Here is a 16918-nt window from a genome sequence, read left to right as displayed (position 1 = left end):
ACACATTCATACACACACGCACATATATGTAATTTATATGTTTTTTAATGTTTAGGATTACTTATAAAAAATATTAAGTAGAAGTGTATGTGTGTTTTATTTTTCACCTTTTAGGAGCTGAAAAACCAGTCAATCTCCCTATAAGGGAGGTAGCAGAGTTATACTGAAACAAACTACCCCAGAAGATATTAGCTGGATTCCTGCTTCTGGTATTTGACATAAATGCCTGTGTATAAGTGGAAACTGTTTTATAAACTAAAAAGCACTATAAAATGTATATTATTAAAGACTATAAATGTTACCACTCTATGCTTAATTTTAAATTTAACATTTACTTTCTAAAGTTTTGTTTTCTCTGCAGTCTGCTTTGGAATTTGATAAAGTTTTCAGACATTTTAAATTCATTAGTTAAACAAAAACTTTTGTTTTAGGTTATCTTGTTTTCCCCTCTCTATCCTTCCCAGAGACTCCTATGTTCTCAGCTTAAGAGCAGAACGAACCTAAGAAGAAAGATAAAGGAGAAAACAAGAGAAATACAACCCTAAATAAAATATTTATCTGACCAACATTTTCTATCCCCTTACCGTCATTTATAAAACTATTACAGATGGCATTTGAAAATCTGACAAATCTTCTTTGATTAGAAAGAAAAGAGTTTTCCTGAGCAAAAGCAAAATTGGTTTACTCTCAGCATGGGAAGTTGAGTTGGGGGCAAGCCCCTATCCTTTAAGAAGTGTTAGAGTCCAAATATACCAAATAGGGGAGTGGAAGAAAGGGCACGCACACATATCACATTTATTTAAAATAATTTTTTAATCGGCTGATAGTTTTAAGATTATTTAAAAACACTATGGGGGGGGGGGGATGACCCAGCAATATAAACTGATACTTATTAATTTAAAAAGCCAATTAGGCATGTCCTGTTATCCCAGTGGAAAGATATAAAGTAGCTATGATAATGAATGTGGGCTTTGAATTTTAAAAAACGTTCAAGTCTTGGCTATGTCACTTGCCAACAAGTCTGTTTCCTCAACTGCAAAGTAAGAATAATAATAATGATCCTACAAGGTTGATAAGAGGATCAAATGGAAAAAACAGTGTATTGTGGATAAAGGTACAAATAAAATTATAGATAGTCTCTTCATTCCAAAAAGGGGGGAAAGTATTTATTTTCAGACTTGCCAGGGGGGAGGAATGTAACTGCTAGCTCATTCTTCCTAGTAACAGATGAGGTAATGGTTTCAAAGGAATCTGCTCAGGTCCAAAAGCACAGATTTCACAATTAGGATACAACATTAAACTCTGAATCACCCATAATTCATTTTTTTAAAAAAAAGAAATGAATAAAAACTAAAAACACCAAAGCTGTTCAAACATGGAGTCTGAACTATAAGAAAGAGGCCAGTAAAGATTACATTGTGTTCATCCACACACTACATTATCCCAGGATAAAACAAAAACCAAAAATGTAGTTGATAGTATTAGATTCCCAAATGGAAAATTTCTTTTCTCATCATCACAAACCATGCTCCCACAAGCACACAAAATAATACACATATAAAGTGAGAAATTTTCCACTGGGAGCAGAGAAAATCCTTAGAAAGAAAAATAATTTAGTTGCACGGGATATGTTTTAACTTCAAACAGCATCCCAGCCACAGGCATTTCCAAAATATGAAAGACAAAGAAATTTCAGGTTTTTAGCGACCTCTTTTGATGAGGTATACATAATTTGGGAAATGCCAGTATTAACTGGTATTGATTGGTTAATACCAATATACTCTTTGACAGCAGAATTTATCCTGGAATAAAAATAATCTAGTATGGATATTTGACTAAGGCAACTTTTAATCCTCTTAAATCGAAGAGTAAGAGACCACAAAGGTTAATAATAATTAAGAGGACAATATAAATTGGTCACTAATTTCATCCAAAAGTCACCAGATGTTTGCTGATGACATCGGTAGTTATCACATGGATTAAAATTTTATAGGCTAGGGGTAATATTCATCCATGCCTTTGCTTTTTTTTCCTTCCAAAAAAAGATGTCAATATTTTTTTCTTTTAGCCAGTTCAACTTCACTGTTTGCACACTACTGAAACAAGACCTCTTCAATATCCACCGGTTTGCTGAAGATGTTAAAGCGTTTATCTGTGGCCAGCCTCTTGGTTACATCCCTGAGAAACAACCGCAACTCTCTTAAAGTATTTTCCTCCTGGTCCTCCATTCGACTTTTTTCTGATTCTGATAATTGACGAGGTGGAGAAGGTAGTGCAAGAGGAAGCACTTCCATAGCACAAAGAGCTAGAGAAAACAGAAGAAAATGTTAAGATTCCAACGTCGTGGGCCAGGACCCTTTTTTGGCATTCTCTCAAAATGTTCTTTAAAGAAAAGAATTACAAATACAGCCATGTGTTGCTTAACAACAAGGATACATTCTAAGAAATGTGCAGTTAGGCAATTTTGTCATTGTGTGAACATCATAAGAGTACACCTGCACAAACCTAGATGGTATAGCCTATGACATACCTAGGCTATATGGTAAAGCTTATTGCTCCTAGGCTACAAACCTGGACAGCATGTGACTATACTGAATACTGTAGGCAACTGTAGCACAGTCATATTTGTGTATCTGAACATAGAAAAGGTATAGTAAAAATACAGTATTATAATTTTATGAGGCCACCATCGTATATGCAGTCCATCGTTGACCAAAACGTCATTATGCAGCGCATGACTATATGTGTGAAACATGCAAATCCAGCAAGTAAAAATTTGCACAGAAACAAAAAGGGAATAGCTTCACTTTATAAAATAACTCACAACAGGACCCCTTTAAAAAACAAAATAATTTGATTTTGAAATATTATTTATATATAACTTACGAGAAATAGTTCAACACAACTCCCAGTAAAGTATTACACACTGATTTTCTTAAGTCAACCTTGTTTAAAAACTGCTTCTTAAAATGGTATTACCTTATATGCATAAAAAGTATAATGGGCAAGTAATATTTGAACCTTCCTATCCCCAAAAGAATTCTGATTTTAGGCAGGTCTCCTGCCCTCATATTCTGAGTACAACAGAGTACGGATAGTGAATGGCACCTGCAGGAAGGGAGGGAAAAAAAAAAAAAAAGGAACTAAAAAAAGAATTCCACAGTCATGAAGGAGATGGAAAACCAGTCCTAAGTGTCATATGTAAAATCCATGGTACTCACTATCTATCCTAAGAAAAACAAAAAATCTTCTTAAAAGGTAAAGTATTAACTTTCCTAATTACAACGTTCTCTAATTTTAAAAGATTTCCCCTGATATCACACTAAAGCTCAGAATTAAAATTCTAAGAATTTTTCACTGATTTTCAAATAGCTCCTAAGATGAAAAGTGAAAGTCAACAGAAGCAACTGAAAAAGAATTATATCAATCGTAAACAAAGAAAATTCAGATCTATGAGATTAAAATATATCTAGAAGCACGAAAGATTGAAATAAATCATTTTCATAATGAAATATTTAGATTAACAGGAAGCAACAAAATAAACATAAATAAGGTATAATTTACATATTCAATTTCCCAAGGTTTTGGGAGGGAAAAAACCATAACTACAGCAATTTGACAGGTGTTCATTTTTAAAACACCAATAAAATTTGGAAAGGAGCCACTAAAGAATAATAAAATTATTAAAATGTTACATAATATAACCAATGAAAAACAAACAAAGTAAAAAGAATATGGAAAAATAAGGACTTGGCAGGGATGGGAAATGTATTGAGTATCCTACAAGAAGGGCTCTAAGAAACATAAAAGATGGAACGAGGGTAAAGAGGCTTAAAAATTTTTACCAAACAGGATTGCTACTTCCTAGAAGAGGCTGAAAGATTAAGCAAGTAGATCTTATCCTTTACACATCTTTAAGATTAGGAAAAGAAAATCTCTTTTGAATGACTTAGAATGCAGCCCTTACTATGTCAAGGAACTGAAATCTGAGAAATTCTTGAGGTACCTCTTAAGCTCAATTCTTGAGTCCAAAATTATTGAGTCCAAACCCAAGAAAAATCTAACACTTAAAACAAAGGCAGGATAGATTTTCAAATGGCTAGAATACAACGTTAAATGTAAGGGGTCCTAAATAAGTATTTGAAAAGTCAATCAATAAATAAACTAGAAATGGCAAATGTTCTAACCAGCTATTAGCCCATCAAATCTATCATGGCCCAAAAAGTAATGAGCACAACACCTGGTGTTCACAACCTGCCAGTTCAACTCCTGGGTACTTACTGTGACTAAAACAGAGGAGAACTGAAGACTTTTTTCTATGACTTTTTGAGCCCCATAATGTGAAATCTACCACAGGATGTGGTTGAAGTCATAAGAAGAAGTCCTGTTTAGCAAAGCTTTAACAAGGCTATACTTCCCAATCTCAAGTCAGGTGAACACAATGGACACTTCCACACATCATCTAAAGATAAACAGAACCTGACAAACTGTCCTCACTTCCAAGAAGAAAGGGCTAAAATAAACTGACTCCAAGAAAGGGTATTTCTTAACTCCATCCCTCCCATTTTCCTAAAGGCTTTACAAACTTTACCAGCATGTTTCCTTCGTGGTGGAGCCATTGATGCCTGATTGAGAATCAATTCTTGAAAAAATTTTCTTCTGTCTTCTTCAATAGGCCTTTGAATATACAAGACCTCTTCATACTGTATTCTAAAGATACATTTAACCTACACATATACACACACACAAAGACATTAAATATATAAAGAATTAAAAGCTTACATATCATACCAAATTGCAATGTCTTCATCTTCCAGTATCATGTTCAATATTCATAGACCATTCACATGGGGTTATAGTTAACCTAGTCCTAGGCTATGCTGTTGAAGGGTTCAACCGCATGGGCTAAACAGGAATGGAAGAATGTCCAGTTACCCAAGTCATTAATGAATGATACTATGTATCTAGTAAGAGTCATCAGATAATAGCAAAAAGGATAGCTGGTTGTAACAGATGGCAACAATCTCAAAGGCTTTTACATTAAGAGGGGAAAAGTAATTACTCCGAATCTATAATAGACAGCTGGAAGAATGTTAACATTGCCATCTCTTATCCTCGTATTTCTTTGTACTCCCTATCCATTGACTTCCCTTACTGTGCTCTTTCCCTACCAAGTCTATTTCACTGTAATCTCTGGAATCCTGGTTCCACTGCAAATAAACTATACCTCTAGTCTAGTTTATGCTCCATGACACACTCCAAAAAAATTAAGCCAATTATTCCCATATCCTTCAGCTCCATCCACTTGGTGATTACTCACCTCTTCTGTTTACCTACTCAGACTTTGACCCCAGGTGTCCACCTTCCAAGATATGCTGTTTAAATGCTCTTTACCTCATCCAAATTTGTCTACTATGGCATTAAACACTGTATTTAATTTTTATGGTTTTTCTAGAACGTCTACCTTCCACCTTCTAGACACCAAACTCCCTGAGAACAGAGGCCACTTCTTATTCATCTATTTTTCTACACCTATCCCAGTGCCTGGTATTTAGCAATGCCTAATAAGTATGTACTGAAAGAGTTAACCTTGTGATTTTTGTTACCCAGCCCAAATCAAATAGGAAACTGCAAATAAAAAAAGGGAGAAAGTCACTAGTATGGAAAGATAGACCAACCATGACACTGTGAAAATATGGATTAGAATCAAAGACATCATATTCCTGCCCAAATTTAGCCACACATTTGTGGTAAAATTTGAATAATTCATTCAGTTTGTCATTTCTAACCACTTACTGGATTAAACCTATGAAATGAACCCTTAAAAATTCCATAAATATGATATCATTCTACCTTTATAACAATGAGGTAAGTATTATTTCCTCATTTTACAGATGGGGAAATTGGGGCTTAGAAAGATTTAAGTAATTGGCTTAAGGTAATAAAGTGAATAAAGAAGACTAAATTATATAAACTCTCAATGCCTTTTCCAGCTCTGAAATTCTAAGAGAAGAAGAAACAATGAAAGGTAAACATCAGAATTCAAAAACTGGATGGGGAATTATTTATCTCAACCTAAAGTCAAATCATTTAAAAGTTTATAAAATTTCACCTTGTGTCGTTCCAGTGCTTTTGTAGACTACCTTCATGCACAGTTCCCTCCAACCCTTTAATCTATGCTTTGATGGCCTTTCTTTGAAAGTTCTGGAAGTAAATTTACTACTGAATATGCTTTGTTATGTCAAACATCATGCCAGACACTGCAGTTATAAAACTGAAGAAAATGTCTTTGTTCTCTGCTGTCAAAGATTTTAGAGTCTCAGAAGAAAAGCATTATGATACTATGCTGGGAGTACCGTAACAGAGGTAGCAAAACAGAGCAGAGACCTTGCAAGGGGTGAAAAGACACTAGGTAAGATGTACCAGAAATCACTTACATCAATTGGGTCTTGAAAAATAAGTAGAACTTTAATATCCTGTACGTACCACGATTTCGTTCAAGAATGGCAAAACATTTCATTTTAACTATTTTCTCTGATAATTTTCAATACTATGTTAACACTTTATGAATACAAAAGCATACCAAGAACAGGCCTACAATAATCCATGGATATTCTTACCAGGTTACTACCAACACCTTAGAATCCAACATTTTATAAGTGGGATAAATTATACTTCTCTAAGTTCACTCCTAACTTTATCTTCTGACAGTCCTAGCCTCAAACTTCATGGTGTACCAAAGACAAGCCTTCCATAATTCCCAGAACAAATCATGCTCTGTTTAACATTGGTTCACACTGGTTGTGATACATAGTATTCACTCATTCCTGACCCCTTCTTTAATGCACCACTCAAGCTGATGCTTTCTGTGTGATGCCTTCCCTAACTTTCCCAGATGCACTTAGGCACACCTTCCAATATTTCTGAAAAAACAGTTCAATAATGTTCAGTAAATTTTTACAGCTGTGTAGCCATCACAAGCACGTTTTAGAACATTTCCATTACCCCAAAAAGTTTCCTCATGCCTATCTGCAGTCAATCCCCACTCCCACTCCCATGTCCCAGTCTAACAACCACTGATAATGCTTTCTGTCTCTAGAGAATTGCCTCTTCTAGACATTTCGTATCATACAACTGACAGTCTTTTATGCCTGGCTTCTGTCACTTAATACTTCAGGTTTTTCCAAGTTGTAGTATGTATTAGTATTTCATTCCATTTATTGCTGAAAAGTATTTCATCACATTTTGTTTAGCCATTCACCAATTAAGGAACATTTGGATTGTTTCCACTTTTTGCTAGTATGAGTACAACAACTAGAAACATTCCCATACAAATGTCTTTCTGTGAAAGTATGTTTTCATTTCTTTTGTGTAGATAACTAGGAGTGGACTTGCTGAGTCATACCATAAATTTATGTTTAACTTTGGAAAGTGGCTGCACCATTTTACAATCCCACCAGCAGTATATAAGGACTCCAGTTTCTATATCCTTGCCAATACTTGGTATTCTGTATTTTTGATTACAGCTATTAGGTTGGTGCAAAAGCACTTTTGTTTTTTTTGCAGCTTTCAATGGCAAAAAACGCAATAACTCTTGCCCAACCTATATTTTAGTGGGTTGCAGTGGTATTTCATTCCTGAATGACTGATAATGAGCATCTTTTCATACACTTATCATCCATTTACATATACTCTAAGGAACCTCATATAAAAGGAATTATACAAAATTTGTCCTATGACTAAGTTAGCATAATGTCTTCAAGCTTCAACCATGTTACAACATGCATCAAAATTTTCTCCTTTTTAAGGCTAAATAATGTTCCATTGTATATGCTACATTTTGTTTATCCTTTCAACTATCAATGGACACTGAGGATGTTTCCACCTTTTGGTTACTGTGAATGATGCTGTTGTGAACATGGGTGTGCAAATACCTGTTCAAGTCCCTGCTTTCAATTCTTTTGAGTAAGTACCTAGAACTTGATTTGCTGGATCATATGGCAATTATATATTTAAGATAATCTCATACTGTTTTCCACAGTGGCTATACAATTTTACATTCCCACCAGCAATGCAAAAAGGTTCTCCTTTTTCCACACCCTCATCAACATTTGTTAATTTCTGTTTTTTTTAATAACAGCCATCTTTTTTTTTTTTTTTTTTTTTTTGAGACGGAGTCTTGCTCTGTCGCCCAGGCTGGAGTGCAGTGGTGCAATCTCGGCTCACTGCAAGCTCCGCCTCCTGGGTTCACGCCATTCTCCTGCCTCAGTCTCCCAAGTAGCGTGCCACCACGCCCAGCCTAATTTTTGTATTTTTAATAGAGACGGGGTTTCACCACGTTGGCCAGGATGGTCTCGATCTCCTGACCTCGTGATCCACCAGCCTCAGCCTCCCAAAGTGCTGGGATTACAGGCATGAGCTATAGCACCTGGCCAATCTTTTTGTTTTATCTAATTTATTAACACATTCCTTAGAATTGTTAGTCCCCAGTTTTGAAGGTAGGGTTCCTGCAACCTTTGTAATAAGAAAAATTAATGGTTAAGAACTTAAGATCTAAAAAAAAAAAAAAGAACTTAAGATCTCAATAACAAAAGGTATGAAAAAGAGGTCAGAAATAAACCTAAGAAAGCTTTCATAAATAAAATTTGCTTTGCTCAAAACAAAATAGGATATCAACCCATTAAATAAAAATAGAAATAGTTTACATATCTCAAAATAGTAACTATGTTTACCTACTATCCTACTTCACTTAGGGAAAAAGACTTGTGGCCGGGCACGGTGGCTCACACCTGTAATCCCAACACTTTGGGAGGCCGAAGTGGGCGGATCACGAGGTCAGGAGATCAAGACCATCCTGGCTAACACAGTGAAATCCCTTCTCTACTAAAAATACAAAAAATTAGCTGGGCGTGGTGGCAGGCGCCTTTAGTCCCAGCTACTCCAGGAGGCTTAGGCAGAAGAATGGAGTGAACCCGGGAGGCAGAGCTTGCAGTGAGCCGAGATTGTGCCACTGCACTCCAGCCTGGGCAACAGGGCGAGACTCTGTCTCAAAAAAAAAAAAAAAAAAAAAAAAAAACTTGAGAAGATTTCCTTCCTCTTAAATTTTAAGAATCACGTAATTGTTTTATTGCCAAAATATTAATATTAAAACAGTTCCCTTGTATCTTATGATCATTAATCTGAGTTTTCAATGCCCTTACTTGATTTTTCTAATTGAAGTTACTGATTTTCCCCTCCCAGGTCCTACCATAAACCTAGAGAGACAATGACATGAAACATTTAAGATGACAAAATGCTATATGTAATCTTACTTTCATCAGCATAGCTGAGGAATATTTCTTTAAAATTCATTTCCAATATACTGAATTATATAATCTTAAACCTGCTCATAATAATTTAATAACAAAGCAGATACTGTGAATGTCTTCAGAAACAGAAATACAATTCTGGCCAAGGTTTACATTCCTTCCTACAAATATCTCTACTTTATTTGCTTCCTCCCTTAAGAGTCTTTTTTCTGTGCTCAACCTTAAATTAACTCTCTTCTCTAATTCTCCATAAATACCTTGCAATTCCCATATATCTCAAATAAAATTCTCCAAGTATCTTCAGAAAGGGTTTATAAAAGTAAATTTACTTACACTACAATTCTGCATGGTTCTCAAGTGGTCAAAAATTTAAAGAAAAAATATTTTAAAAGAAAGAATTATGCAGAAAGCGAGTGAGGCTGGGCAAGGGTTACTTAAATCCTATGTGATAATTCAACTGTTAGTTCCTTTTTTCATGCAGCAAACTTTTACAGAGTAATTCCAATGTGTTAGCACTGTGCTAGGAATGGGAGAAATGATGGCCAGTAACACCTGAAAGTGCTAGTGGTCTAGAGACCAGAGGTGCACAAACTTTTTGGTCTCAGAACCCCAAAAAAGCTTTTATGTATGTGAGCTATATGCATCAATATTTACAGATTTTAAATAAACCCATTAGATATTAACACTAACATTAAAAGAATAAAACATATATTCTTTTGAAAAATATATTTTTCCAAAATATAGAAAGAACATAAAACACATAAAACCAAATTTAGCGAGAAAAGTGGCACTGTTTTATCTTTTTTTTTTGAGACAGCGTCTCACTCTGTCACCCAGGGTGGAGTGCAGTGACACGATATTGGCTCACTGCATCCACCTCCCAGGCTTAAGCGATCCTCCCACCTCAGCCTTCTGAATAGCTGGGACTACAGGCACGCGCCATCATACCCGGCTAATTTTTGTATTTTTTGTAGAGATGGTGTTATGCCATGTTGCCTAGGCTGGTCTCGTACTCCTAAGCTCAAGTGATCCGCTTGCCTCAGCCTCTCAAAGTGCTGGGATTACAGGCATGGGCCACCACATCCAGCCAGCACTGTTTTAAATGTTTTCAATTCTCTTTTGTGTCTGGCTTAATGGAAGACCACTGGATTCTCATTTCTGCTTCTGTATTCAATCTGTTAGAATATGTTATTTGACTGAAGTATATAATGAAAACCCAGACTCAGCAGATATGTAGTTGGAAATGAAACTTGATAATCCCCTGAAAAAGTCTTGGGGGCTCCTCAGGGGTCCTTGGACCACACTTTGATAACAGCTGGTCTGGTGCAATGATTTCCAAACTTTTTTGATCAAACACCTCATCAGTAAAAAATCTGAAAATATTCTCATTACTATATGCATATTTATTTAAATATACTATTTTGCTAATATACTATTTGGAAATAATATATTATAAACCATATACACACGAAATATACTGTACTATTAAATATACTGTTTTGCTATACTACTATTAAATATACTATTACCAAAATAGTATATTTAATAGTACAGTATATTTCATGTATATATGGTTTATAGCTTTATTATAAACCATATATGCATGAAATATTTAATATGAAAAATAAAAATGAACAGAAATGCTAATGTTTTCCCCAGTATCCCAATGCACAAGTACAAACTTATCGTGGGGACTATTGAACTACAAGAGAGGGATACATACAAAGAGACACAAGAGAATGTTAAAGAAGTTCTAAAAGATGAACTTGTCATTTTGTCCCACTAATAAGACACTAATCATGGAAGGACTAATTATTTTGGGGTTTTCTTCTATTTTAAAAATAGAGCAGGGAAACTTCCTTTCTCCTTCCTCTGTGAATAATGAGGTTTATTTTCTGATTATAATGATAGTTATTTATTATGGAAGATATAGAAAATAAAGACAATAAAAAACTAAAATGACTATAACCTTTTTATCCACAGATAATTACTATTAACATTTCTGTGTATATCCTTCCAGTTATATCTTTATAAACACCATACACATTGATTTATTACCTGCATTTTTTAAAACAATACATTTAAACATATTTTCATGACATTAAATTTTCTCTTTTATTTTTGAGACAGGGCCTCACTCTGTTGCCCAGGCTGGAGTACAGTAGTACAACTGTAGTAATAGGCCATTTTTTTCTCTGAGAATTGGTTTTGTACTGCCCACTCTCTACTTCACTTCTTCCATAGATCTGGCAACTTGCTAACCTACAGCTACTTGGTCTACAACTCTCTGTGCTACTCATTCATTCACCAAATATTTATCAATATGTGCTAAATATTAGAGATTACTATCTTAGTTTGTGACCTAAAGAAAGCAAGCAGGCTAGGCGCAGTGGCTCACCCCTGTAATCCTAGCACTTTGGGAGGCCGAGGTGGGAGATCACCTGAGGTCAGGAGTTCAAGACCAGCCTGGCCAACATGGTGAAACCCCGTCTCTACTAAAATACAAAAATTAGCTGGGCATGATGGCAGGTGTCTGTAATCCCAGCTACTCGGGAGGCTGAGACGGGAGAATCACTTGAACCTGGGAGATGGTGGTTGCAGTGAGCCAAGATCACGTCACTACACTCCAGCCTGGGTGGCTGAGTGAGACTCCATCTCAAAAAAAAAAAAGAAAAAAGAAAAAAGAAAGCAAGCATTCTAATGGTAGACCTGAAATTAAATTGTAAGGCTTAGCTGGACATGGTGGCTCACACCTATAATCCCAGCATTTTGGGAGGCTGAGGCAGGAGGATCACTTGAGACCAGGAGTCAAGACCAGCCTGGGCAACATAATGAGACTTCGTCTCTACAAAAGTAAGTAAACAAATAAAATAAAATGTTAAGACTTGGGAACAGAGGAGAATTTCCTACAAACTATTAGTATAAAACATGTTATATAATCAAAAGAGAATTCCCATAATCTTCAGCCCACAAATACGATATCCACGATAGCTTTAAAAACTACTTATAAAGACAAAAGTGAGAGGGAAAGGAGGTGAAATTTCAGAATTCAATGCTGGCAAATTTTTAATATTTTAGATAGTAATTATGGGTATTGGTAAATAAATACTGAAAAAGTTTACTAGTCAGTAGGCTTTCTGAATCCATTAAAAGTTATGACAACAGTATAACATTGGAAATGTACATGATATAATGTTAGCTTTAAAATACTAAACCAACAGTAAAATTACATATGCATATGGGCAACAGAAGTAGGCAAAATAAAAACTGCTTATCAAGAAGTTAGGCTCATCAAACTTTTATTCAGAAATTTTTCAAACAATATAGAGGGAAATTTTCAAGGAATATTCCCTATATATTCCCAACTAGAACTAGAACCCTCATTTATCCCACATTTTAACTCTTCTCTTTCTTTTTATAAAATTAGAATAAAACTGATAAAGAGGATCTAACTTGTAAAGTGGCTCCTAGGTTATATCCAGGTTCAGTCCATTCCTCTAAATCAACTTCAGCTGCATTCCTACTTTATAATACTAATACCAAACATTTAATAGCTCCATGGTTTCAAAAGAAATTCACGTATACTGTCTCACACCAATGACCCTGTCTGTTATTATCCACATGTTATAGATGAAAATGAAGCAATTATACGTTCAAGTATTTATCTAAGATCAAAAGACTAGTAAGTCAATACCCTGGTTTTTCTAACTCTTGCTACATAAAGCATTCTATTAAACTTTATTAGCCTCTATGATAAACATTTTGATTAGTGATCTTCCTATACTATCAGATATTGAATAATCAAAAATGAATTACTCTACATTTAATATATTTTCCTTACAAAAAGCAGTAAAGTATACAAATCTATTTTAGCAAGATAACTAATGAAAGCTGAAACACAAAAGAACTCAGTAAACAAACACTTTAACCAGAAAATTCTACATAATCAAGATTTGTATTATAGCACTTAAAACATGTAAATCTTTCATATAAACATCATTCCTACTTTGTCTCCTGGGGAAAATATTTCTAAGCATTTCTAAAGGAGACTATTTCAAGACCTAGTAAGCTCGGGGTATTAAAACAATTTTTAAAAAACCAATTTCACTCAAGTAAGATGATCTACTATTTTTTTTCTGAATCAACTATGATTTTACCTTAGATCTGAATTCAAAGTTAGACTTCAGATTTGAAAAATACGTGTATTAGTAATAACATTCAAGTTAACATGGTGCTATCAATGAAAGGGCTGAAAGGTCAAATCTCATCAAATGACCTCACAGATGATAAGGATGAAAAGGATATAACTGATAGTGATATAGCCACAATTTTCTTAGAAAGCTGAGTATCCCTTTTCCAAAATGCCTGAGACCAGATGTGTTTCAGATTTCAAACCTTTTCAGATTTTAAAATATGTGCATATATACATAACGAGATTATCTTGGGGATGGGACCCAAGTCTAAACAAAATTCATTTAAGTTTTATAAAAACCTTATACACATAACCTGAAGGTAACTTTATACAATGTTTTTAATAATTTTGTGCATGAAACAAAGTTTTGACTGCAACCCATCACGTGAGGTGTCAAATTTTCCACTAGTGGCTTCATGTCAGCACTCAAAGTTTCAGGTTTTGAATTTTTGAATTAGAGATGCTGAATCTGCATATATATAAGTCAGGTTTTGTTCTAAGCATAAATTATCTCAATCTTTATAACAACACTGTGGAATACCACTATACCAAAAAAGAAACTAAAACTTAAATAACTTACCTACATCATACAGCTAATAGGCAGTTACACCCAGGATATAAACCCTGGCAGTATTAATTTTATAATAATTAAAAGGTGTCCAATTTACAGAGTCAACTATTTTAGAACAATATAATAAGGAAAGATAAATATTTAATCAGTTCTTACCTCTTCAGGCAGTTCACTGTACATGGTTTCAGAGGTAGACAATAAAAATATAGGTGAAAATGATGGTATATCTTGTAGCAATGTCAGAAAAGTTGCTCTCACAGTTTCACTGACAGCTTCCCACCAATCCCCAATGTGAGGCATGTAAACAATACTAGGTACTGTTCTTCGAGCTTCACGAAAAATCTAATTAAGGAAAAAAACCAACACTAAACAACTCAAATTGATTATTCTAAAGTCTACCCAGTAATCTCCAAATACATGAAATATGTCAGGCCTATTATGGTCATTAGTTTCAGCTTCAAAACTTAAGTTCAAGATATGATACACAAACCTTACACAGCTTCAATCTACCCTTGCCCCACCAAAAAAAAAAAAAAAGTATGTTTTGCCCTATCAAAAAAAAAGTATGTTTTGCCCTTTAATTATTCCTGTTCAGTATATATTAACAGTGGAAGGTATCAAATTGCTCCACTTATCTAGCATGTAAAGATAATAAAGCAAAACACCACTGTAAAATATGCTGCAAATAAAGAGATAAACATACACCTATGGCACTCATGTGATATCAGTAAATTTTACAAAAAGAACAACAACATAGTTTACATTTTTGAGCACCTTGACTAAAATCATACAATATATAATCATTTTAACCAAGATGTACCACCCTAGAGCTTAAAATTAATGAACTACTTGCTGAAACAGTCATTCACCTCCTCCCATTATCTTAGTTCAATATTTTATAAAATAGTCACAAAATACTCTAACTTATCTAAAGAGCAAATGATAGCAAAGAGCTCTGAGACACTTCCATTGTCAGAAAATACAGAATGAATTTTTCCCCAGGTGTTAAAAAGTCTTAACCATAGTTTCAATCACGCTCTGCCAACACACACCAATAGGGACCAGGTTGGCTATTAGTAAGCTGCCAAGCTGAATTAATGTCCCTTACTTATTAAGTCAACAGTTTAATATCCCACCAACAAATTCTGACATGTTAATAGGACATTTCTCATTATCTTTAACAAGTTTAGTTATAAAAATCTTTCTTCCATTTTGAGAATTCTATTCCTAAAATGCTCTACTTATTTTCCCTTATTTTTAACACATTTCAATTAGCCTATGTAATATACAAGATATAGAAATAAGAATTTAGCTGGGTACGGTGGCTCACGCCTGTAATCCCAGCTTTGGGAGGCTGAGACAGGCATATCACTTGAGGTCAGGAGTTCAAGACCAGCCTGTCCAACATGGTGAAATTCCACCTCTACTAAAAATCCAAAAATTAGCCAGGTGTGGTGGCACACGCCTGTAGTCCCAGCTACTCAGGAGACTGAGGCAGGAGAATCACTTGAACCCGGGAGGTGGAGGTTGCGGCGAGCCGAGATCACACCACTATACTCCAGCCTGGGAGACAGTGAGACTCCATCTCAAAAAAAAAAAAAAAAAAAAAGAAGAATTTAATATTTAAAATGATTGGGATTATCGGAAACTATCCTAAGAATCAAGTATTATTTTTCTTTAATGAGTAAGCTTACCACTTGCATACATTTTTTAAATAGTGTATTTTATACAGCTTTCAACCTTCTGTGTAAAATAAAAGGTACTGCCAATTCAATAATAAACCAGATGAAAGAAGCTCAAATAATAATTGGAAAAAATGTAGATGTTATGATCACTCACATCAAAAGTAATATTTGCTCCTTCCCTTCCTTAATATTTGCATATCCACCAATCCAGAACAGTTGTACAGTACAACTCCTTCAGGACTCTCAAATTTTGACCTTTTCTGCAAACACGTACCCTCCTATCCTGGATCTTGGAAATCCAAGGATTATTTTTTTCCAAAGTTCTTGTAGAAAATTCATAAGAGAAAAACAAGCATAAATATTGGCAAAAGGAAAGAACCATGCAGAAGCACAAAGGCAACTGAGGCACTTATTTAAAAAAAAAAAAAATTACATGCCACCCAAATCAGGCATGGTTACGTGGAAGACAGTGACCAACGCCTTTTGTCACTTTCCAGTTCCCCACTCTGTGCTGGTAAAACGAGAAAGAGTCAGCAAGGAAACAAAGGTGATCACATGAAAGACTAACCAGCTATAGGTTACTAAGAAACCTCACAAAGCCAATCACTTAATTCAGCCATGCAAGCTACCACATACATGCCCAGGGTATGAGAGAGATAGGAAAACATGCCTTTAAAAAAATGAAATTTTGCCTTTCATTCTAGTACTTCTAGGTTAGATTTTCCAGGAACATGTGTTGAGAACATCTAGCCATTAACAAGTATCAAAGAGGATGAGCAAAGCAACAGAAGGTTAAGTGATAACAATTTGACAGAGTCAGAAGTTAACTACAGGTGTCTTAACTGTATTTGCAAGGGTGAACTACATACAATCATCACCAGCTCTAAGAGTTGAGGTTTGTTTTTTTCTGTTTCTTTTTTTCCTCCAATTGTCTCAAAATTAACATGATATTGAACTCAAATTGAACATGATGTTGTATTGACCCCATTAAAAAATTTAGAAATTTGTCCACATTTCCAAAAAATTCCTTATTTTCATCTCATCTTCTCAAAATTAACAAATTGAACATGATATCCTAGTGATCCAATTAAAAAAAAATCTCGAAGCTTTTTACTTCCAAAGTCTTTAGGAAAATGTCCTTCTAGATTAAAAAAAAAATTAT

At 34.7% G+C, this 16918-nt stretch overlaps 1 protein-coding gene across 6 annotated transcripts in view; it reads right to left on the bottom strand.

Moving 5' to 3' along the window:
• Positions 1-16918, bottom strand: part of ATAD2B (ATPase family AAA domain containing 2B) — a 196505-nt gene that overhangs the window by 53383 nt on the left and 126204 nt on the right. For 4 of the 6 annotated variants that reach the window (XM_019021380.4, XM_055377524.2, XM_063696033.1 and 1 more), the window contains 3 exons: positions 14228-14413; positions 4592-4727; positions 2109-2305 (listed from right to left, as the gene is read on the bottom strand). In XM_019021380.4, the coding sequence (XP_018876925.1) occupies positions 2109-2305; positions 4592-4727; positions 14228-14413 (519 nt within the window). The remainder of the gene's footprint in view (positions 1-2108; positions 2306-4591; positions 4728-14227; positions 14414-16918) is intronic. The other 2 variants (XM_063696032.1, XM_055377525.2) reach the window with 1 other exon arrangement.

This window comes from Gorilla gorilla, chromosome 12, assembly GCF_029281585.2.
Source record: "Gorilla gorilla gorilla isolate KB3781 chromosome 12, NHGRI_mGorGor1-v2.1_pri, whole genome shotgun sequence".
NCBI classification, from domain to species: Eukaryota; Metazoa; Chordata; class Mammalia; order Primates; family Hominidae; genus Gorilla; species Gorilla gorilla.
The sequence above is the reverse complement of the archived record's forward strand: the minus strand, read 5'-3'. Positions and strand labels throughout refer to the sequence as shown.